Here is a 23,180-nt window from a genome sequence, read left to right as displayed (position 1 = left end):
GTTATTCACCGGACCAAAAAAAATCGGCGTATAAGTGAGGTCATCGTATAACTGAGGGTCATATAACCGAGGTTCTACTGTATCTCTAAATTAAAGCGTAACAAATGTGATTCATGTTATATCGGCCAAATGGGACAAAACTTCAAGACAAGGATGAAGGAACACGAAGCATGCTGGAAGAACAAGAATGATACGTCAGCTTTCGCCCGGCACCTTTTGGAAATGTACCAAAGCAGTTTTGAACCAGAAATAATCCATTTTACTGGGAAAGGAAGGACGTTTGGTTGCCTTAGAATTTCGAAAGATAGCTACAAACCAAAAACCTTGTTAACCATGTAATCTTCCTTGTGGCGTCATGTACCAGCTTTGGCATGCACTTTTGGAGACTTACGTGTTGAATTCATAAAAAATAATCAGTGATTCTTTGTCTAACGTTGAAGGATGAACATTTTTTGCAGTAACTGTGAAAATGCTAACTCTACAAATAAGATACCCTTGTACCCTTACTATGGACGCTGAATAGGTGGTTGTATTCGAAGGATTATAAAATGCTAACATCTATGCCGTTTATTTGAAAAATGTATCTATTCAAATGTGGAAGATATTTAAGGTACGTGATGCTGTGACGTCATGTGCCAATAGTGGCCGTTAAGGTACTACTCTTGACAAACTTTCTTTCAACCCCCTTCCTCTGCAGGAATTACCAATCCCAGCTCGGTACCAACTCCACTCCATCAACAAACGTAGTGTACATTAACCTGTCCCCAACATATGTTTTATATTCTCTGTATTTGATAATAATGGTGTAGTAGCTGAAACCGGTCATAAAATAGAAATTTTCTATTTTTTGGAAGTAAAGAAGTGTCTTTTATTGAGAGTATGGAGTCCTTGCACCACGTATGACCATAAAGTTTCGATTTAAGTCGGCAATGAGTAGAAAAAATTTATTTTCAAGTCAAAAGCTAAGCAAATGTTTCAATCGACCAGTACTCCTTTTGTCACTGGTGGACAATAGTATCCTGTCAGCAATACTGCAACACCTTCAACCTACTTGTCAGCCTAAAGGCCAGTTTTTAGAACATGATAGCAATAGGCTCTCGGTAGGGAACTTTTTCCCGGAGATAGTAGCAGCTCTACGTCAATGGTGGTGCTCAAAGAAAGCATCAGTACTGGTGGAACATGGTGAAACAAATAGGAAACTTTCCGTGAAGGGGTTTTATCGATTTTGAACAAACTAGAAATTTAAGGCGAAACATAGTGACACGCAAGCAATCCAATTATTAGCTAAGATCGTTTTTCGAACACATTGTTAAGTAAGTATCTACGGAATTTTGAAATAGCAAAGGTATGAGAGAGAATTAACGTGAATTTTTTTGTCAATCCACTGTATACAGAGAAACAATCTATCAGGTCCCTTTAGCCTCTTAATTATTCGAACATCACTTCATCTCTACTAGGGGCCAACCCATAGTTAGTTATTTATATCAATGAGCAAATTGGTTCCATTACCAAAATTAACATAAGCTCAAATGCAACATTTTTATAGGCTTAACTTGACGTGACATAAATAATGACACACCAACTTCTAATACTAATTTTAAAATTTTGTACCGAATCTAAGACGAACACGATTCTAAGACTCCTTTAGACCCTTTTAGAAACTCCAATAGGGAAAAAATTTTTTCCTAATAACGATGCCAATGAACGGTGAACGCGGGAATCTTTGGCTAGGTTGCAAATGTCCCAGGAAACGCAGGATTTTTTTTTGCGCGTGATTATGATAGTCAGTATAGGATTCAAACAAGATTTTGGCTAATTACGCGAGTACTAGTACTATATCAAGACACTTAGGTTCAATAATTGTTTATTTGACTAAGTTTCTTTGGCAGGACCATGGTCCGAAGACGAATATAATTAAACTGGTGAAAATGAAACCTGACTTTATGAAACACACGGAAAACGCTCGGTGGTTTGAAGTCAAGCCACCCGGGAAAGTAGGGAACCACTCGTACGAAGTGAAGTTCGGAACTGATACTATCACGTACGGCATGCACAGAGCATACTGCCAAGGGTGAAGCATGACCATATGACTGCGACATGAATTTTTTTTCCTGAAGGTACCCATTCTTTTCTAATTAGTTTTCTAATCTTTGATCTTCGTCAGTAACTATTCTGTTTTAGGAAAAAAATTCCGCATTAACTGCCGAGAAGCTCAGCTACGAGGATATCATATTTCGCTATCATATTTTTCCATCTAGTGCATTGCTAAAAAATGCTCAAATAACGTTAGAAATATGTCGTGTTTTGTCTTCCTTTTTTGAATTACGTGCACATAACAAATATTTCAATCTAATAAATGTGTTATACCATAGAGTAAGTCTATACTTACTCTGTGGTTATACCAATTGCTGAAATTCATTGTTAGACACCTCTGGGGCTAATAGGTGATTCATGCAGCAGTTAACCACCAGAAACTGGGAACTTCGAAGCAGGTAGGCAGTAAAAGGTCAGTGGGTGAGAAAAGGGGGAGGGCGTGAAATATGTACGTTTCTATATTACTCGTGTAACTTGATATTTTTTTCGAAGCTACTTAAGGTCTTTGTAATACAATCCCTGTGCGAGCTGGGACCTTTTGTTTGATTTTGGGGAAGAGGAGAGTGTCAGAAGGGGAAGGCGAGTGCTGAATGAAGGGGGATAACGGATCTTGGGAAATGCACTAATGCTACTCTCCCACGGCACCGATCTTATCTCTATGGTAGTTCCATCTCCTGGGGAAGATTCAAACTATGAGCCTGTTTTTATTAGCCACAAATGACACATTGCATTTATTTCGTCTCATTTTCGCAAAACGATGGATGCGGGAAAATTATACGTCGGGACCGCGATCTTCAAACGATCAGTCTACATGGAACTTTATTTGGTACCAGAAACAACATGAAAGGGGCAGTGTAATGACTTCTTTTCTCTGCAATCGTAATGCTCGGAAAGGCACGGGAACACAAGTGAAACAATCTCTCTAATCAGAATAAAATCATGTAGCCTTCTTTCCGTTGCTCTGAGAAAAATGCAACGACTTTGTAGCAGTTTATCCCGCAACGGCATTGAGGCTTTAACGTTACAATTTAGGTAAACTGTAACCAATCACACGAACATTTTGTGAGTTGATCAAGGTTGGACTTGAATGGAGTCGAACCCAGGCTAATGCAGGCGATCTCGCGGATACGGCAGAAGTGCACACGGCGACTTATCGGCACGCACCGAATCTTTGCCTGCTGCCTTAAAATGGAAAATGTTTTTTTTACTTGAACGAATAATTAATTAAGCTAAATTACTTCACAGCTATTTTTGACGTTGGTTTTTTGCTGTATAGCTATCAGAAGGCAAACTCAGGTACCCATAAATTTTTTGACGCAAATTATGCAACCCGATTGACATCGAGAATTTGCTTCCGATTGTAAGACAAACCCTCTTTTCTGCAGCAGTCAGGAGGGAAAAAAACCTCGTCTTAGATTCGTGCCAATACGGTATTTTATCAATGCGTCTGACATTCTCTGCCAATAAGTTCCAATGTGGACTCATGAGAATGGAGCATTTAAATAGTTATTATTGTAACAGTCGAACCCCTGGATGTCCATTCAATTCCTTAAACCATTGGCTACAAAATTACTCATTACTTCAAATTTACTCATCTGATTAAATTTTGCAATACCATTAAGTTATAGAAGATAAAGCTTTCCTAAATTAATTACCGTATTTGCAAAACTCTCGACGTCAATCGGGTTGCATAATTTACGTCGGAAAAATTATGGGCACCTGAGTTGGCCACCTGATAGCTATACAATGAAAAATCAACGTCGAAAAAAGCTTAACAGTAATTTAGCATATTTAATTTTGCGTTCAAGTAAAAAAAAAACATTTTCCATTTTTGGGCAGCAGGGAAAAATTCGGTGTGTGCCGATCAGCCGCCGGGTGCACTTCTGCCGTGTCCGCGAGATTGCCTACTTTACCCTGGGTTCGGCTCCATTCAAGTTAAAGCTCGATCAACTCACAAAATGTTCGTGTGATTGGTTACAATTTACCTTAATTGTAACGTTAAAGCCTCAATGCCGTCGCGGAATAAACTGCTACAAAGTCGTTGCATTTTTCTCAGAGCAACGGTAAGAAGGCAACATGATTTGCCTCTGATTAGAGAGATCGATTCAGTTGCCTTTCAGAGTATTACGATGACAGAGAAAAGAAGTCATTACACTCCCGCTTTCAAAAGAAAAGTTATTCAGTGGAATCCCGATCTATCGTACCCATATTGATCATTTTCCCACATTCATCGTTCGCCGTTTCTGGTCCCAAATAAAGTTCCATATAGGCAATGTAATTTTTTCTCGCATCTCCGAAGTATCGCTTTCCCGCAATGATCGTTTGAAGATCGTGGTCCCGACATACAATTTTCCCGCATCCATCTTTTGACGAAAATGAGACGAAATAAATACAATGTGTCATTTATGGCTAATAACGACAGGCACATAGATTAAATCTTCCCCACGAAATGAAACCACCATTGGGAGAAGCTCAAAGCCGTGGGATAGTAACATAAGCGCATTTCCCAAGATCCGCTATCCTCCTCCATTCAGCACTCGCCTCCCCCCTCTGACGCTTTCCTCTTCTCCAAAATCAAACAAATGGTCCCAGCTGGTGCAGGGATCGTATTACGAAGACATTAGCTTTGAAAAAAATATCAAGTTACACGAGAACAATAGAAACGCGTTTCACGCCCCCCCTTTTCGTACCCACTGACCTTTTTCAGCCTACCTGCTTCAAAGTTCCCAGTTTCTGGAGGCCAACCGCTGCATGAATCACCTATTAGCTCAAAAGGTGTCTAACAATGAATTTCGGCAATTGGTATTATACTTTTATTAGGCTGATATATTTGCAATGTGCTCATAATTCAAAAAAGAACGAGACCAAGCACGACGTATTTCTAACGTTATTTAAGTATTTGCAAGGAACTAATTGGAAAAATACGATAATGATTTTTGGGGAAACTCCATATCCTCGTAGCTGAGCTTCTCGGCAGTTAATGCCGCATTTTTTTTTTCCGAAAACAGGATATCAGGTTATTATCAGTTGTCAATTTACGAGTTATACCATAAGTCTCACTTGTCAGAGTTACTGACGAAGGGATATCTTCTCAGGATATTTTGTTCCTCCCTAATAGCAATCCGAATTCATCCGCCCATCTGGCGCTATGCTAATTAGATAAACATGGGTATCTTTGGGACAAAAAATTTCATGGCGCAGTCATATGGCCATGCTTCACCCTCAGCAGTATACTCTGCGTACGCCGAACGCGATAGCATAGGTCGTACGATTGGTTCCCTACTTTCCAGGGTGGCTTGCCTTCATACCACCGAGTGTTTTCCGTGAGGGTTTAATGAAGTCAGGTTTCATTTTCACTAGTTTAATTTTATTGGTCTTCGGACCATGGCCCCTCCAAAGAAACTTTTAGTCGAATCAATAATAAGACCTAAGTGTCTCGATAAAGTACTACTATTCCTGTCATTGTGCGCCAAAAATCCTGCGTTTCCTGGGACATAGGCAACCTAGCCAAACTTCCCCGCACTGAACGTTTTCCCCTAGAAAAATTTTTTTCCCATAGTGGAGTTCCAAAAAAGGGGGGGTCGTCTTAGATTCGTGTTCGTCTTAGATTCGTGCAAATACGGTAATTCAAATAATTATTCAATAGCCTATTGAATAACCACATTAAATCGCGATGCATATTTCCACCATTAAAATTTAACATGAAGTATGCCAACGACTATAGTATTTACCTTAGCTTCTCCGCCAATTCCTTGTAATGACCTCCACGTGCTCTATTCAGCTCTTCGTAGAACACGTGAAGGTCATGGTCAAATTTTCTCCTCGAATTGATGGCAAACATCACGCTCCTCAATGCTCTGAATTCAAAAGAAAGATAAATATTAGTACACTTACAGCAAATTTATCATAACATCAGTTAGTCTGAGTGCTTGTCACTAGCTTTTACTCAAATCAATTCCATTCTAAACAGGACCAAAATATCTTCTATAAATAGGCAAAAGAAGATGCTACACTATTTAAAATATACGATTAAATGGTTTAAGGTGGCCGACGTATTCCATCTTCCATTCCTCTCCCATTAAACCGCAGCGCTCAGAACTTTCACTCTCCCATCCCCCATTGTTCCCCCTCTCCACCCTCCTCTTTCCTCTAATCTGTCTTTTCCTCTACTCGCTTCCACGACGGCGTTTTGTGCAATGGGAAATTTTCCAGATAGAAATACCTGACGATGATTCAAATTGTTTAAGCAGATAAAAAATCCCTCTATATTACTCGCTTATTTAATTATAACGATTTACAATCGTATTTTGAAAACTACACCAAAATGACCGGCAGCCATCCCATTTACCTTGTGACCTACAGTTATAGGTTATAGTTACTTATACTCAATAAAAATTTTAATAGACCCTCATCTGAGCCCATAAACTGAACCATAATTTTTTCAAAAACTATTTGCTTAGGGGTTGTGATTGTATGGAAGTCCGCATGGTGAGTATTGCATAATGTTGTTCATGGATATTGCATTAATCTTCTGTGGAGGATATATATGTTGGGAAACTGAATTAATATTAGGACTTTTCCTTTGTTCTCAAGCAAGCATACAATAAGGCCAATACTCGCGTTAAATTTTAATAAATTACAGTTTTGTAGAGAAAGAATTTTGCAGAAAAGAATTTCGGCTCAAAGTTTGCATATTATTTACAGTCCACCTGAACAACTGATGAAATATTTGGTATTTTCAGTTTTCATTTATAGTTACAATTTTTTTGCGAGAAGCTGTGTCGGTGAGTAAACGAAGATTGGAATAATTCATGAACGGACTTGAAAGGCTACACTGAGGCTCTTTTCGTCAAAATTAAAATATAACAATAAAATTATAGGTAGTAAGTATAAGGGATGTGTGAGTACCACTTTTTGATCACCAGTCGAGTTGAAAACTACTCCCGAGTATCGAGTCAAGCATGGTAATTTCTGGACCAGGCAATGCAACCATGCATGGTCTAATTCATTCTTATTTTTCCGATCCTATAAAGAGTTTTTTATTCTAAATGCTTAACTTTATGTAAAACGGAAAGGATAATGAGGAATTTAGAGGGTAATAGTGCAAGAATCAGGAGATAAATGAAAATTAATTCATCTTAAAGAGTTCCATAGGCACAACTGAAATAATTTTAACCGTTAGAAATGAATCACGTAATATTTAATCCTTTCAATTCTCATGCGGGAAAAACAATTTCCCTACTTTTTTCCGCAGGTTTTGACGTCTCCACGTTACTACCTGCTGAAAATTGCCTTTCATGGCAAATTTCTGCCGGCAGTAAAGGCAAGTAAAATTCAAGGCAAGGCAATAGGGTAGTTTCCTTCATCAAAGAAAACGATAGGCATTGATTGCGATTCGTTACCCACCATTAGTGTATTCATAATACACAAATTATTTGGTTTTTGAAATACTGGTTTAGACGAATGGCAAGGGTCGAATTTTATCCTCATTTGAAAAAGGCCAGATTGGCACCCATGCGATTCCACTCCGCATGACGTCACAGGGACCTAGTTTCTACACGAGAGGATAGGAGTTATACATAGTCTGAGGTTACCAATGGATGCATGAGGCGCAGAGCTCAGGGAAACATGTCTTAATAATCACCTATTAAAACTGGCTAAGGTCGGAAAGTTTTCTTCGTTTGATAAGGTATTAATAAACCTTTTATAAGCCAAGCGCTACCATCCAGCAGGGCATTCAGCTACCCGCTAGCAGCCTGCGTCGTACCAGCGCTAAGCCTCGCCTCAAGGTCACCTCATAGGGCGGCAGCGGGGACCAGAAATACGTCGCACCGAGAGATTTCCCGACATTCATACTTAAGCGTCGCGTTTTCGCGCGCTTGAAAATTTTCACTTTTCATTTTATAGCGAAAAATGGTTATCGTCATTTAAAAATCTAAAAGCGTGAACTACGTACTCCAGGAGTAATAATCTTTCCATTAAGGCAATAAAAAAATAAAAGGAAACCACCCTATTGCAGCACAAGTGCATACTTTCTGTCCGCAAGAGCAAGATTCGGGAGCATTGGGAATACGTGTCAAAAATTATATCAACGATTGATATGGGTTTTCAGTCTTCATGGAGTTTAAGTGGACGAGGTGAACGATCTGTAGAGCTTAGTTTTAGCTTTTGTAAAGTAAAACAATATACATTTCTCATGTCGTTAAATCAAGCTTAGTAACTCAACAACAAGTACAGTGCAACCTCGATATAACGACACCCCACGGTGCACCAATAAACACTCGCTATAGCGAATTGTCGCTTTACCGGAGGTGGAGCAAATATTGGCCAATATACCTCTTTCGAACATTTATACAGGAACAGTAGTGGCGCGGCGACAGATAAATTCTCTCATATTACAGTAAACTCTTGATTTTACGAAGTCAGTGGGACCGGAAAATTGGCACTTCGTAAAATCGAGTTTCGTAAATTCAAACCTTTTTCATATGTCACGAAAAAAATGTTCGTTTTTGTTTATTCCGCCGTTTTTTGTCTTTAGTGGTCTTATTTAAATGTTTTCGGTGGTTATTCTCGGTATAATTCATAGAAAAGGCTTTTTGCTATCGATTTATGATGTGAAAAATCGTTAAATAATTATACCACCATAAAATTCCCATTTCTTGTTCATACTTCAACATCAACGATCGCTAAAGAAATTCCCGACCAGTTTAGAAAACGTGATCAAATAATGAATTGCAATATTTATTATAAGAATTTACAGCAATAAATTTGTGGTTAGGAACCAATAGCTACTATTAAGTATGCAAAAGATAGATATTTGTTTCTGACACCCACGGAATTTTAGCGGCAGCCGGCCTAACCGCCATTTATGTCGCCCTCTATCGTTCAGTGACGAGAAAAAAAAAAGAAAAACAAGGGTCTTAGCCCGTTTCCAAAATAACCTTCGTAAGTTAATATTTCGAGTTACTTCGTATTTTCAGCAGAATGTGCTCTATTTTCACTGAGATTCAATTACGATCATAAATAACGTAGGATGTGATTATCTTCTGGCGAATATTTGAAGTAAATTCTGTTTGAGTTCTCCGTCCGACTACTGTGTTCCATCATCTTCGCAGACGTTGCCATAAAAGACTTAATTCTTCATCAGGACTGTATTCTTCATACCGGGTGTGAGGTGACCTGTTCATATAGTATGTTTCTCTCCTTTTATGCCAACAGGAGCAAGGTTCCAACCGGAAAACGACAGGAGAAACATCTTACAGTATCGGAGAAAGATAGATAGAAACGTTATTATCCACATTGATTGTTTTCCTACAAGAGACGTTTTATCATTTCTCAACGTGGTTAAGTATTGGTTCACTAGCGTGAATTCCCAAAAAATGGCACGCAAAAACCTGTACCGTCACCTCATTTAGTTTTCGTGTTCCTTTCTCCGCCGTATTGAAAGTTAGGCAAAGGATCATTGACATAGAGAAAAGATTTTCTTAGTTTTAGCACTAAAAAATAGTCGCGCCATAATCGTAAATAAACATAGTGTGGAAAGATCAAAGAAAATAATTTCAATTGAAAAGTCAGCTGAGAAGAAGAGAGACAATTATAAGCGCGGCACCATTTTCCCGATAGTGGAAGATACTTCTTCCGCCTCTCTCCGGTTAATAACTTCCCCCCGTTGCAGGTAAAGATGAACCATGCCCTTCTCCACAATCGGGGAACATTCCCAGTGGGTGGGGTGAATAAGAGTGGGATGGGGATTGCCTGAGGGAAGAAGTGTGGTCATCACAAGGACTGGTGAAGGGGGCAGGACAAAGAAGGGTGGGGAAATGGCCTTCAGCTCTGCCTCAGTCTACTTTTGGGGGCCGTATTTTTTTGCGACGCACACAAGCTCAGTCACCTTAGGGAGGGAGTGAATGGGAAATGCTGGGAAAGGAGGGGTTTGGGATGCGTAAGGTGGGTGTCAGCAAGATCAGCCAAAGGCGGCAGGAGGGAAGGGACAAAGGCTTTTGAAAGACAGAACCCCAGCATGGGAGAACGGGGAAGCGCGTGAGAAGAAAGTTCATGGTTAGACTTGGAAGTGCGTCTTCATTACGAGAAGCCTGAAATATAAATTGGCGGTAAATAGAGCCCAATACTTAAGATATTTAAGTTGTTCATTCACAAAGGCCAATATATACACGAAAAGATATTATGGCGCGGATTGCATGTATCAACGTCCATTTCGGGATGTTATTAATTTCTGTTCCCATTTATAAAAGTAGCAATTAGATTTAAAAGAATGGTAATCATGAATAAAAATATCTAAATCGATATCCAAACGCACATGAGCAAAATAGATGAATGTATACATACCGATCCATCGCAAGTAATGCCGCTCAAGCTTCTTCCGGTACAGGACTTTAAAATCTTGGATAATGCCTTGGTCCAAGGGCTGGGACTTGCTAGTCGAGTTCGGGGGTAAAAAGAGGACTCGAACATTAGCCAATTTTAGATCTTCCACGTATTTATGAACGGTGGCATTATCCATTATTAAAACAATTTTGCTGTTCTCTCCAGCAATTTTTCTCTGTAGACGTATAACCGCTTGCTGGAAAATTTCTCGGGTCATCTAGCTGTTTTCATTTGCATGGTAAAAAACGGGGAGGGCTTCCAATTTTACATGTTTTAAGCACCGTGGCCTTTAAAATTTCCCAATGACAACGGGCTTATTTTTGTCCGTGCCCGTTTGGTTGACGCACAGCCCCACAGTAACACGCACTTTACTCTTTCCCCCCCCACGGCACCTTTGCCCTTTGAAACCCAGGGTTGCGTCAGGTAATGCATTAAAAAATAGCCCAGTTTCAGGGGCAAGCGAGGGTAAGCTCGTCGAGGAAAGGGTCCCGGATTAGGGACCCTTCGAAGTGCTTCGGCGAAAAGTAGTCTTCGAAGTACGTTCACAGCAGTGCAAAGGGTTAATTAGGGGTGTACGAAATACTCCGCGCGACCTTCCTGACATGTTAAACTACGAATTATTGTCGATGCTATGTTTACGAACAGGCACGTAAATAGGGGCATAATGTCAGCCGCGATATTTTAACTGAACTCCTACTCCCCCTAAATTCCCACAGTGAGTTTTTTGGCGACCCATTTCTCTCCAAAGTTGCATTATCATTTAAGATTTCGCACTTTTGATGGACCACAGTTGGAAGCGCTGATTTTTTAGCTACTTACGCCGGCGTAACTAGTTTTGTTGACAAATTTTTCGCCGTAGTTCGTATAAACGAATGCCATTTGTTCCTAGGGACCGAGCCGAGGTTCGTAAATTCAAAACATTTCGTATAATCGAAACTTCGTATAATCGAATAGCGCCATGTATTTAGCATAGGCTTTTCACCGGGACCGCAATATCACTTCGTATAATCGAAAACTTCGTAAAATCCTGCTTCGTAAAATCAAGAGTTTACTGTACTCCTTTATTTTTATTTTCTCGCTTAGAGGCATTTTTTTTGTCACGGTGTCTGCCATCAAATGCTTTCTACTCATGCAACTCGTGGATGTGCGGATTTGCTGACGACAACTTTCTGCCGCCCGAGGAATAAAAGAGGATCGCGAATGCTAACACCACAATATTTTCAAAAAAAATTAACTATTAATTTATCGAACGACAGTTTACCACATAAATTTGAGACTGAGCACTCAATTAAAACCTTCATTTCTAACAGATCGCTAGCAATTACTGAGATTTAGGAGCCTTGATGTAAGTTTTTCAGGGTGTGAAACCGTCGCTATAGCGAGAGCCAACACTAAAAGGGCCTCGTAAAAACGAAATTTTTAACATGCTTAGCATGGGGTCAATTGACAGTGCATCGGCTATCTCTCGTAGTGGCGGGGGTGTCGCTATAGCCCGTACTCGCTTTAACGAGGTTCCACTATAGTTTTTTTTTATTTCTAGATAAAACCTCGCAGGAAATGAATGAAAAGAAAATTAGTATCGAACGTACGCAGTACTCAAAAAGGCTAAAAGATTGTGACTTTAAAAAATTGGAGAAAATTGAGTTTGAAATTGTGTTAAATTAGAGTGTTATACTAATTTGTTATTTACTTTTTTTTATACTGTTTGTCTGACACTATTGTCATAGTAAATTGTCGCCTTAATTTCTTGTAGTAGTTAGTCACGGCCGTTTGCAACGAGTGAATATTTTGTATTTCTTTTCATTTTTTGTTTTTCTTTATGAATGTAATGTCACGCTGAACTTATATAAGCTGTACAATAATCTTCTCAAACATATTCTTGGCTCAAACATTTTGTTGCAGAAAATTGAGTTTAAAATTGTGTTAAATTTGAGTGTTATAACAATCTGTCATTCATCTTATTTGAAAATATTGTTTGTGTGACTTTATTGTCATAATAAATTGTTCGCCTTAATTTCTTATAATAATTAGTCTGTTATATCGCAGCATGATATTTTTCCTTTCGTTAATTTTGTTTTGCCGAATTAACTGTAAGTTAACGGCTGTCCGCAATGAGTGAATCTCTTTTATTTCTTTTCATTTTTTCTTTTCTTTTATGAATGTAAAGTCATGAATGCTGATGAATGCAAAAGTTGTGTAATAATTTTCTCATGGGTCACAAGGCCCACGAAATAAACGAATTTATTATTATTATAATTATATTAAACACCGGGAAAAACAGGCATTGTCCACTACTTCATACAAGTTACATATTTCTCTTTATTTCAGAAATCTTAACAATTTGTTAGGTATACTCTCGGCTTTTCAGCAAAGAAAAATGGGTTAGGGTACAAAGTTATTGCAAAAGGAAGTATGAGCGATGCAGTGGTTCACTCCGATTACTCCGAACACGCTGCCAGGAAGGAAGACGATCCCGGGCCAAGGCGTTAGAATGACTTATCGACTTGAAAATTACATTGTTACTCGAGAATCATGATAGCGCTTCCTGTCGGCAGATTTCTGGTCGTACTGGCCTCGACAGCTCTGCAACCAAAACTACTCAACTCAACATTCGTAATGCTACTCGAAACACTCGTGTCGAATACCAACTCCTCGACTCGACTCATTTTCGAATAATCATACGTCCCTAGCACACATTTATGAATTGCGGAAACCTTTTGTCGACTGCAGTCATTACAGGCATCCCCCGAGTTACGTATGTCTCGACTTACGTAAATCCGTACTTACGTAAGCGATAACCGTATTTCAAATGATTACGTTAATTTTCGAATGCGAGCGCGAAGAAGTATATATTCGCTTGTACAACCTATGGTAGAAAAAATATCAAATAGTTATAGAGTTTTTTACGTGCTAAAAAAAACAAAGTGACCCATTTTTGTCATTCCTCGAAGGAAATTTCATTAATTTCTGTAGAAAAATCGCTTATAAATCCCAAGTCAATAATCAACGTGAAAATTTGCAGTTCTAGCGATGGATGTGGTGGCATATGTGGTTGCGCTCATTCCTGTACGATACAACTTGTTATACAGCAATCTCTGAAGCGCCAACGCAAAGGTTCGACTTACGTAAATTTCGACTTACGCATAGTCTGCCGGAACGCATCTCTTACGTAACTTGGGGGATGCCTGTATATGCATTAATTATTGTTGCTTATGCACTGCTGATGAGCTTCAAGTTTTAACTCTACATTTTAAGCTGGAAAGATTACCTCTGCACAATTTCTTTAACTAGTTCAAAATCACCACGTCTGCTACGATTAATTCACTATGATTAGTCGTTGCAACTTCATTTTTAGCAATCACTTCATAGCTAGCAGTTATTTAATTTTTCAAGTTCATTATGTGGTTAATATAACCTTTATAAAATTAATTACCGTCGCAATTCACTTGTTGCTGCGGGTCATGATACGGATATCGCAGTCTTGGAAACCCTTGGAATTCCAACCGGGTGCAATTCTCTGCCGAGAATACTGAAATGCACCCGTGCTATAGATCATTTTAGGAATTACGACTTCCGGAGGATTTCCATCATTAATACACCGTTCAAAATACTGTATTGTAACTGGGTCGGAATACTCATGAAAATTTAGCCAGTGTCCCACGCTCCATGCTGTATATTTATTTCTGTACCTTATTTTGATACAACTTACGCGCACCATCTCTCACATCGGTCATTGGATCCTGCCTCTTACATCACATACGCATTACACACTTTCAAAGTCGCCCAAATCCATGACACTTATTCAAATGGTGTAAATGACTAAATTGACACACATTAAAAGAACCATTATGTAAAAAAGGCTTGTATTCTTACCTAGGTAGCAGTTTCCAAGAGTCTATCCTAGAGAATACTCCCGTCCAGGTTGTGATATAACCACGTAACTTACTGAAAAGAGAAGGAGGTTTTGTGAGCCACAATTAAGACAAATTGGTCCCATACTAATTCACCAAGAATAGAAATCAACTAGGAACAGGAGTAACTTAAGCAAGAACAAAGACTCCATTAATAAAATGGTAAAAAAAAACAAGAAAATGCAAATTACGTTGTATTTCAATCGATTGCTATTCATGGTAGTAGAAAAAATACATCCCGAATTAGTTAAACAACTAATTAAATATTCACCACTAATGCTAAGGTTATTTAATTAAAATAAAGTAGATATCATTTTATTTTTGGCTATTATTCCATTTTTCAATTCTTGATTAGGTTACTTTAACCTCATAAAAACAATTCAACATCGCAATGCGCACGTTTTCTGGGTTGTAATACAGAATTGCTCGGCCTGAGAGACCATGAAATATTATTGCAACCCTACAGGTTGCGATTCGCCGTTCAGGATAGCAAATTGCAACGGTGCTTTAGCTATTTTGAGAATTATGTCTTCCGGTGCAGTAAAAACACGAATTGCAACCGTTCTGAATACCGTGCTGCATCTGGGTTGCAATATGCTATATTATAGCAACTTCAGTTGCGATATCGGCTGATAGCATGACGCTATTCCATTCAGAATAGCAGCTTAAAATAAGTATAAAACGCTAAATTTAGCAAATAATATTATATGCTAACTATAATAAGAATGAAAGGTTTAATAATATAGTGAACCATATTTTTATCGATTACTTAAATTTTCATTTTTCAAACCGCTCAAAACTGGATAGTGATTATATTTACCGAAAAACGTTCGTGATAATCTCAGCCAGCACTGGCCCGAAGATAAACAGGAGTGTTAGGGCAAAGTAAAGGTAGTTGGCTCGGCTGCAGTGTTGATAGGCCACATTACAATCTGTCGCTATGTCCAGCAGGTAGAGAACTGGGAACAGCATCAAAAGGACAACCTTTTGGAATAAAAACATCGAAACAATTGAAAGAGCTTTCATACTCCGCACATGCAAGCATATCCATGTCACACATCTATTTCGTGCACGTGAGTACCTGGTTCAATATATGCATGTGGTAGGGTCACAAACATTAAAAGATTAACGGAGTTTTCAACTACATTTTTTAAAAATTGAGTTAAATTGTAATGTTTAAAAGAAACCATCCTAGCCATTAACAAGGAGTTTAAACTTCTTGGAATACTTCAATTGTATATAGAATTTGAAATGTTCCTCGGCAAGGTAAATAACATAAAAAACCAAAGGATGGGTAATAAGACACATAAGAACACACAAAGATAAAAAACTCACAAAACTAGCTGAATTTTCAGTGGCATTACCACCTTCCTCGGAGTTAGGTAAAAGAATGTAGGTAAAGGATAGCAGAGGGAAGGGGAAATAGAGGGGAGGTAGGGTCCAAAGAGGGGGGGGGGAAGAGTGAGCTGAGGCAATTAAGGGATTAGCGGTTGATATTTAGGCCTGGAGGAAGAAATGCTTTGAATTATGTAAGTTAATTCAAGGGAATTAAGTTTGAGTGGGTGGTCTGTGGGGGGAAGGGAGGCTAAAACTGATACATTGTAGCAATCATTGAATTGACGCTGATGAGTGGCCGCATGTTTCGCCACCGGGAAGGACGCAAAGTCAGAGGAAGTGCATGATGCCCTGTGGTTATTGATTCTAAGGTTAAGGGGAGTTGAGGATTTGCCTATGTAAAAGGAGGGACAGTGTTTGCATTGAATTAGGTAAACTACATTCCTAAAGTACAGTGCATTGTCTAATACTAATCTCTGCTCGCGATCTCTGAAATGTTCTCTTATCCAGGAAATGGCATCATCATCTAGGATTGCAGGTACCTATGGCGTGCTGGTGATAGGTCACCCCCTCCAAAACACCCAGAAAATGGCTCACAGAATATAATGTTGAAGCATAAACTCTTGTGAATTTCTTAAAATGAGAAAAAGGCCAAAAAATAAAATTTTTGGTATCAAAATTCAATCATGCTCTCACATTTCTTAACATTTGTCCTTTTATCAATGGAAAACAAACAATGACTATTCCTTTTCCATCCAACGGACGTGGAGAAAGGCTTTGAACTGAGCTACGAGCATGTGTGAGAGAACTTATTGGATTGAAATGGAAGGTCCTCTTCTGACGTTACAGAAATGAAAGTGATGAATCCAAGACCGGAAAAAACAGAAAGATATGCTAGGAGCAAACGTTAACGAAGCTAGCAATGACACAGAAGAAACGTACGAAGGGAAGGAGGCGTAAACAAATTCATTCAATCGTTCAATCAAATTCATGTTCCGATCTGGTCCAAAAAAGTCATCCCTGCAAAGGGACATCAACTCGACGGCAAATCTGTGGTCTGGCTATCCCTAGAACCCTTGAGGCACCAACTCACTTACACCTCTACAGGGTACCGTATTTGCACGAATCTCAGACGAACACGATTCTAAGAGGACCCCCCATTCTCGTAAATCGATTTCTCTAATCATCGAGGCAAATCATGTTGCCTTCTTACTGTTGCTCTGAGAAAAATGCAGCGACTTTGTAGCAGTTTATTCTGCGATGGCATCGAGGCTTTAACGTTACAATTTAGGTAAATTGTAACCAGTCACACGAACATTTTGTGTGTTGATTGAGCTTTAACTTGAATGGAGCCGAACCGAGGGTATAGGAGGCAATCTCGCGGACACGGCAGAAGTGCACCCAGCGACTGATCGGCACACGCCGAATCCTTGCCTGCTGCCCAAAAATGGATTTTTTTTTACCTGAACGCAAAATTAAATATGCTAAATTACTGTTAAGCTATTTTTGACGTTGATTTTTCGTCGCATTGCTATCAGGTGGCAACCTCAGGTGTCCATAATTTCTCCGATGCAAATAATGCAACCCGCTTGACGTAAAAAATTTTGCATCCAATTCTAAAGCGAACCCTCTTTTCCGCAGGAGTTGCGAGGGAAAAAAACCTTGTCTTAGATTTGTGCAAATACGGTATTTTAGTCAACCCAACCACTTCCTCCGTATTGCGTAGAATATTTTCTTCCACCTTCGATTCCTTCCGCATACACCTGCTTATCCTATCCTCACTCCTTCCTCAGTCACTCTTTCGGGAACTTCTCTCCACCGTTTCTATTGGCATGCGGCCTCTCTTTCCACCTTCCCTTTCAATCCCCCTCCACCCTTTGTCCTTACCATCTCGGTGGTTTCTTCTCCAACGTCATTCCTCTAGATTTAATAATAAAATCCTTCTTATATCCCTGGATTTTCCCGGGATCTATTTTATCATTTTAGTTGCGTGTTTTCTCACCGTCTCCAAACTGTACGTCGGTGTATAAATTCTTCCCCAAACTTGGCAAATCCTCTCTCCCCCCCCTTTCTTAAACATAAGTAGGTAATTTTCTCATGCATTACAGTTTCTTACACCAGATGACGCCTTTGTGAGCCGAAACTCGTTAAATATTTGCTATCTGCTAACTTTCATTTCAACCACTCCGAGACCTAGGCATAGTAGTATATCCGGCTTTCCTCTCTTCTTTTCCCCTCTTGAAATGGCTGATTGTTTTCGTCTGTGGGCCTGTCTCTTCTCCACTCCACTCTTGAGCACTTTCAAATTATTTTCGAGAGAGCTCTTTTCTCGGTTCACTTGCGGTTTTTATTTTTGTGCCAAGGCGAAAGAGTCGTTATTACTGTTGAAATGAGGGGAAGGGGAAATAATGGGACCACTCATAACACAAATGGGTACTTTGCTGTCAAACAAGTAGGAATTGGATAAGGCCATCGGAGGCTCAATTCACTATTACAACTAGAGGTGGGTTAACCTGTTCATTTTTATGAACCGTTCACTTTGACCCTGTTCAGTAAAAAGAACAGTTCAAAGTATCGGTTCATAATGAACAGGTAGGGTCATTCGGTAGAAAATATTGTTTATCATGCGTTTAGTGTGCATGAAAGCTTGGTGTGGTATCATAAGGTTTGTGGAGAGTGTTGTGGTAATTTCGAGCAAGTTCTGCCCCGAGCCTTTACTGGGTTATCCACGCGCAAGAAAATATCTGCTGTCCACTTTAGAATAAGCCAGAATTAATATTCACATATCAAGTCAGTGCCAGATGTTATTCGCATATCTAGCACGGGAAAAGTTTTAAAATGCTCCTTTTATAAGAAACTTTGACTTTTGAGACTTTTTGAAAAAACCAAGTCCAAAGACTTTAATTGTTTCTTAAGTTCATGAATCGCGTTTTAAACAACATTTTTGGAGATGCATCCACAAATGTTCAAAATACGAAATCAAAATGAACGCGATATCCCAACTGAACGCCCCGAGGAAACTAATATTTGATCTAATATTTCGAACGGTTCGAAAGAACTGATATTTTAAATATCAGTTAAAATATTAGTTAGAACGAACTGTTCAGTCCCGTTCGTTTTCGTCGACGGAGGGGAATGGTAGGGAAAGAAGGGGAGGGGCTCGATCGTAAACGACGCACTTCGGCGGCCTTGGATGGCCTCCCTCGTAACCGCCATCTGTTGTACCCACAACGCACTTGCTCGAGTAAGCTGCAGTTCAAAATGCCTCTTGATGATCATACCTACTATACCGAGTACGCCGCAATTGTGCAGTGCCGACATGAACAGTGAACAGGGTGTTTTAGAGAACGGTTCATTTTCGAACCGGTTCATTTCAGTGAACAGTTCGTTTTGGCAGTTCGGTTCTTTTTGACCCATCTCTAATTACAACCCATTTACACTCTCTCACTCCACAGAGTAAACAGAGAGAGAGAGAGAGAGGAGAAAATGAGGATGGGCGGTGTTACATAAATTGGAATGCACCGGGACCGTAACAATGTCTGACAATAAATATACTAGAAGAAATACCATCCACTTAATCACAAGTGATAAAAATTCTTATGATCCTCAGTGTAAAAGTTAAACTAAAAGTATTATCAACAAACTTTATTACATGGATATATCGGCACCTTGAGCATGTAAGGGTTAAAATACGATTAGTCACACAAATATGAAGGAGCATTCATGATGTATCCAAATAGAAAATTCATTGGTAAACTTCACTCTAAAAATTGTAACGAATGGCTAAAATTAGCCATAAAATGTAGGAAAACGCAGATGTAGGCATGGTGACAGCAGTAAGCATTTACTTACATCTTTTCTCTGAGCACGAGGTTTCGGTATTTTGCTTTTGCTGAAACTGGTGATAGCATCTTCCAATACATCATCCTCAAGATTCCACATCACGTATTCCTCATTGGGCACAGCCACCCGGTCCATATTCTCGAGTACATTGCTTTCTGGAGAGGAAATTATTTTCGTCAACGCTTCCCTTTCGATCCTGAAGAGGAGAGCGTCCGTGGGCATCAGGAGTCTCCTTCTCCAACTGCAGGCCCCGGGGCTGTCAGCACCGTAAGCAGCAATGAGTCTACTCTTCAATGCAGGTAAGTTCTCTCTTTTAATATCAGCTAAGGATTTCATCCTTTCCTGTTCCATCCAGAGCGCACGATCTCCAAGCTTTTGCAGCATAATCCCTGCGTCGCCATGCTGGAGTAAGCTATTGTCATTGGTAGAGCGGATCTGCCGCAGAAACTTATTCAGGAAAATCTCCATGGCAGCATTGCACTCCCTGGAAGCAAGTAGTATTTTTTGGTAAACAATTCTTAACAATTTTACATGTGTAATAAGTTCTTTGGATGTATCATCTAAAGCATTATATTGAATACCTTTGACTTGGAACTTATTTGATTGTGACTGGACTCATTTTCTAAGCTTAATTAATTAGTATTAATTAGTGATGGGTCGGTTCGATTCCTCGATTCTTTGATTCCTCAATTCTCGACCAAGAACCGGAATCGAAAACGAGTACTTGCCAAGGTGAAAAATCGATTCCGATTCCAGTAGTACTTCAAACAACAAAATATACGACCGCGTTTCTAACAGTCATATGAATTTTCACGCCACATAATCGTAATGACAAAATACATATCTTCTAGGGATGTACGAGTACTCGAAAATTCAAGTCGATCGAGTAGTTGGTACTCGACTCGAGCGTTTCGAGTAGCATTACGAATGTCGAGTCGAGTAATTAAGGTTACAGAGCTATCGAGGCTAGTAGGTCCAGCAATCTGCCGACAGGAAGCGCTATCATGAAACTCATGTAATAATGCAGTTTTTAAAGCCGACAAGTCATTTTAATGCCTTGACCTGGTAGTTTCGGCTTGCTGAATACACTATAGTTGCCGACGTGGGCGCCGAATACCTTTATGCCAGCCCCGGCGGCCGATCGTCTTTCTACCCGGTGCACACTGGTCCGAAATCGGAAAAAGCTGGAATAAAGTCCAAAATGACATTTTTGGGGATAGAGGCTAGAAACCTGGTGTAAATAATCATAAATCATTACCAGATATAGATTTATATGCCATTTACATACATACGAACCTTTAGTGAGATACAGAGGCCCAAACATGACCAATTTTTCAATGCCACGCGAGATATCATTTTTCCTCAAAAAATCTTTGAATTTATCCAAGTGGTTTTGTGTTGGCATGAGTTTTATGGAATAAACGCAATATTCCTTTGATCTGGTGCTGTGCCTATACTTTAAATGACTTTTGAAGATTTTTGCTCTCATCTGTCTGGTTTTACGACGCAAAATGGCCGACCCGTTTTTCACGTGAAATTTGACATAAAGTAGACATTATCTTTCGTTTATGAAAAATATAACTCGGAATATTTTAACCACAATATAAAGTAGGTATTTCTAAAGAGTACTAATTAGAAATCTTGGAAAAAAAAAGTCAGCGACGAAGGAAATAAGAGCGATTTTTCAATCGCGCATCAAAGCTCAGCTACACGCCGTGGAACTCTAGGCTTGGCAACTGAGGCTGATTTTTCAAGTTTTTTAAAACATTAGTCTTTAAAATCGTCATTTAAAGCATGGATAATCGTCTTCATTGACTTAAAACACTAAACTGAGGATGTTAAAAAGGATTATGTTTAGATCGACTTGAACATTTGGCGCATTACTTGAGTAAAAATACTAAAGATAGGATATTTTTCGGAACTATCCCTCGCATAAGAAATATGCCCTGGGTATTGAAGTAAAGTGAAGAGATTACGTCAGCATGCTTAAGGAGGAACCATCATTTCAAGCATGCTTGAAAACCTCCCCTTATTTTCACATATTTTGTTGCTCATAATTTTTTCTATCGAATGGTGAAAAAATATTAATATGTCATCGGCCATTTAAAAAAGATTAATGGATTTGAAAGTGACGGATTTTCACCTAGAAATACATTGTCTTTATGGGAGAATGATGACCTTCCCTTATAAAACATTTTTTATCTCAAATTTGGCCCGAAATATATCGTTGAAAAACTAGCACAGCACAGAATAGACATCGATGCCCAATATATATTTTTTTTAGAAGGGGTTACCGATATGTTAGCGCCGGTATTTAAGTTTAAAGAAGATACTTCCGGTTTTCTGCAGAGTGAGCTGCCATTATGCTGCGGAGGTAGTGGCAACATTGCAAAGTATACGGAGGTAAAATATGAAGAGCGATATCGCACCTGTCGGCTGCTGCGTAATTCCAGTTCGTTGGATTTTTCTGAGCAATATTTTTTACGAATTCATTAAACGAATATTCAGTTCATCTCGAAACGTTCTTTCAACCCTTTTTGTGCCAGCCTTTTTTACCTTGTATATGCGAAGAATGCCAGGGCTTATTTGATGAATTTGCACGATTTTACTTAAAAATTTATAAAAATTCTAATATGAATATTGAATGTGTTGGAGCTATTTTATAAATTTAAACTTCTAATACTTACGTCATTGATTAAAAAGTTCACCTTTGTTGTTATCTCTTCTGTGCAACTTGGGAAAAACATTTAATTTTTAAATTAATTTTAATACACCCGGCCGATAGATCGGCCGGCTGGCACTATAAGGGTTAATGATGCACTGAAGCCAAAGACATTAATTATTCCGTAATTGTAAAATTTTTGATGATATGGAATGGCAAATCATACAATAGCTTAAATATGTTATCTGGCTCATGAAAATAGTTTTTTTGGAATGCGAAAACAATGAAACGTACGCAAGCCTAGTAGAAAAAAGCTATGACATCCCTATTTCAGTAGATACGGTGTAGTATTCAATGAATGGACTACTAACCACCTTAAGTTAAGAACTATATGGTAACAATGTATTGCAATTATTTTAACGTACTGGAAATCAATTCTACGGACGATTATCAAGGGCGAACTTCCATTTTGTTATAATTCTCATTCACTAGACGAGATTTACCTACAATTTGCTTCTTATCTCTGTCAGTAAACGCCCTCCTAAGTTCACGTTATGTCGCACACCCATGAATATCTAGGCCAATATTAAGAAATGCATATCCCAACAAGACCTTAGTGATACGTGTAAAACACTATTAAACTGACATATACATATTATTCAACAATTGATCCTTTACTATATCTTAGTTATCTTTGAGGCTAAACATTAAAACTGAGCTATAATTGCGCATTACACCACCAATCACCCAAGAAATGTGGAGTACCAAATGTATATGAAAAATTATCAAGTACACTATGGCGTGGGGCTATCTTAAAGGAAAAGTTATAGAAATTGCAACCTAATGAATATTTAATTTATACCCTCTTACAATATATGTACTAATTACCTGAATTTGCTCCAAGGTCAAGACAGCAATATTGTACATTCAAATGTTGAAATACAGGATAC

The 23,180-nt window shown here is 38.9% G+C and overlaps 1 protein-coding gene across 1 annotated transcript in view; it reads right to left on the bottom strand.

Moving 5' to 3' along the window:
* LOC124170024 overlaps positions 1–23,180 on the bottom strand; it is a 98,378-nt gene that overhangs the window by 21,980 nt on the left and 53,218 nt on the right. Inside the window, exons 12-15 of the mRNA XM_046548709.1 lie at positions 19,578–20,052; positions 15,211–15,374; positions 14,353–14,424; positions 5,826–5,951 (exon numbers count right to left, since the gene is read on the bottom strand). Coding sequence (XP_046404665.1) covers positions 5,826–5,951; positions 14,353–14,424; positions 15,211–15,374; positions 19,578–20,052 — 837 coding nt within the window. The remainder of the gene's footprint in view (positions 1–5,825; positions 5,952–14,352; positions 14,425–15,210; positions 15,375–19,577; positions 20,053–23,180) is intronic.

Source organism: Ischnura elegans, chromosome 13, assembly GCF_921293095.1.
Source record: "Ischnura elegans chromosome 13, ioIscEleg1.1, whole genome shotgun sequence".
Taxonomy (NCBI): Eukaryota; Metazoa; Arthropoda; class Insecta; order Odonata; family Coenagrionidae; genus Ischnura; species Ischnura elegans.
Note: the sequence above shows the minus strand (reverse complement) of the source record. Positions and strands in the feature narration are given on the sequence as shown.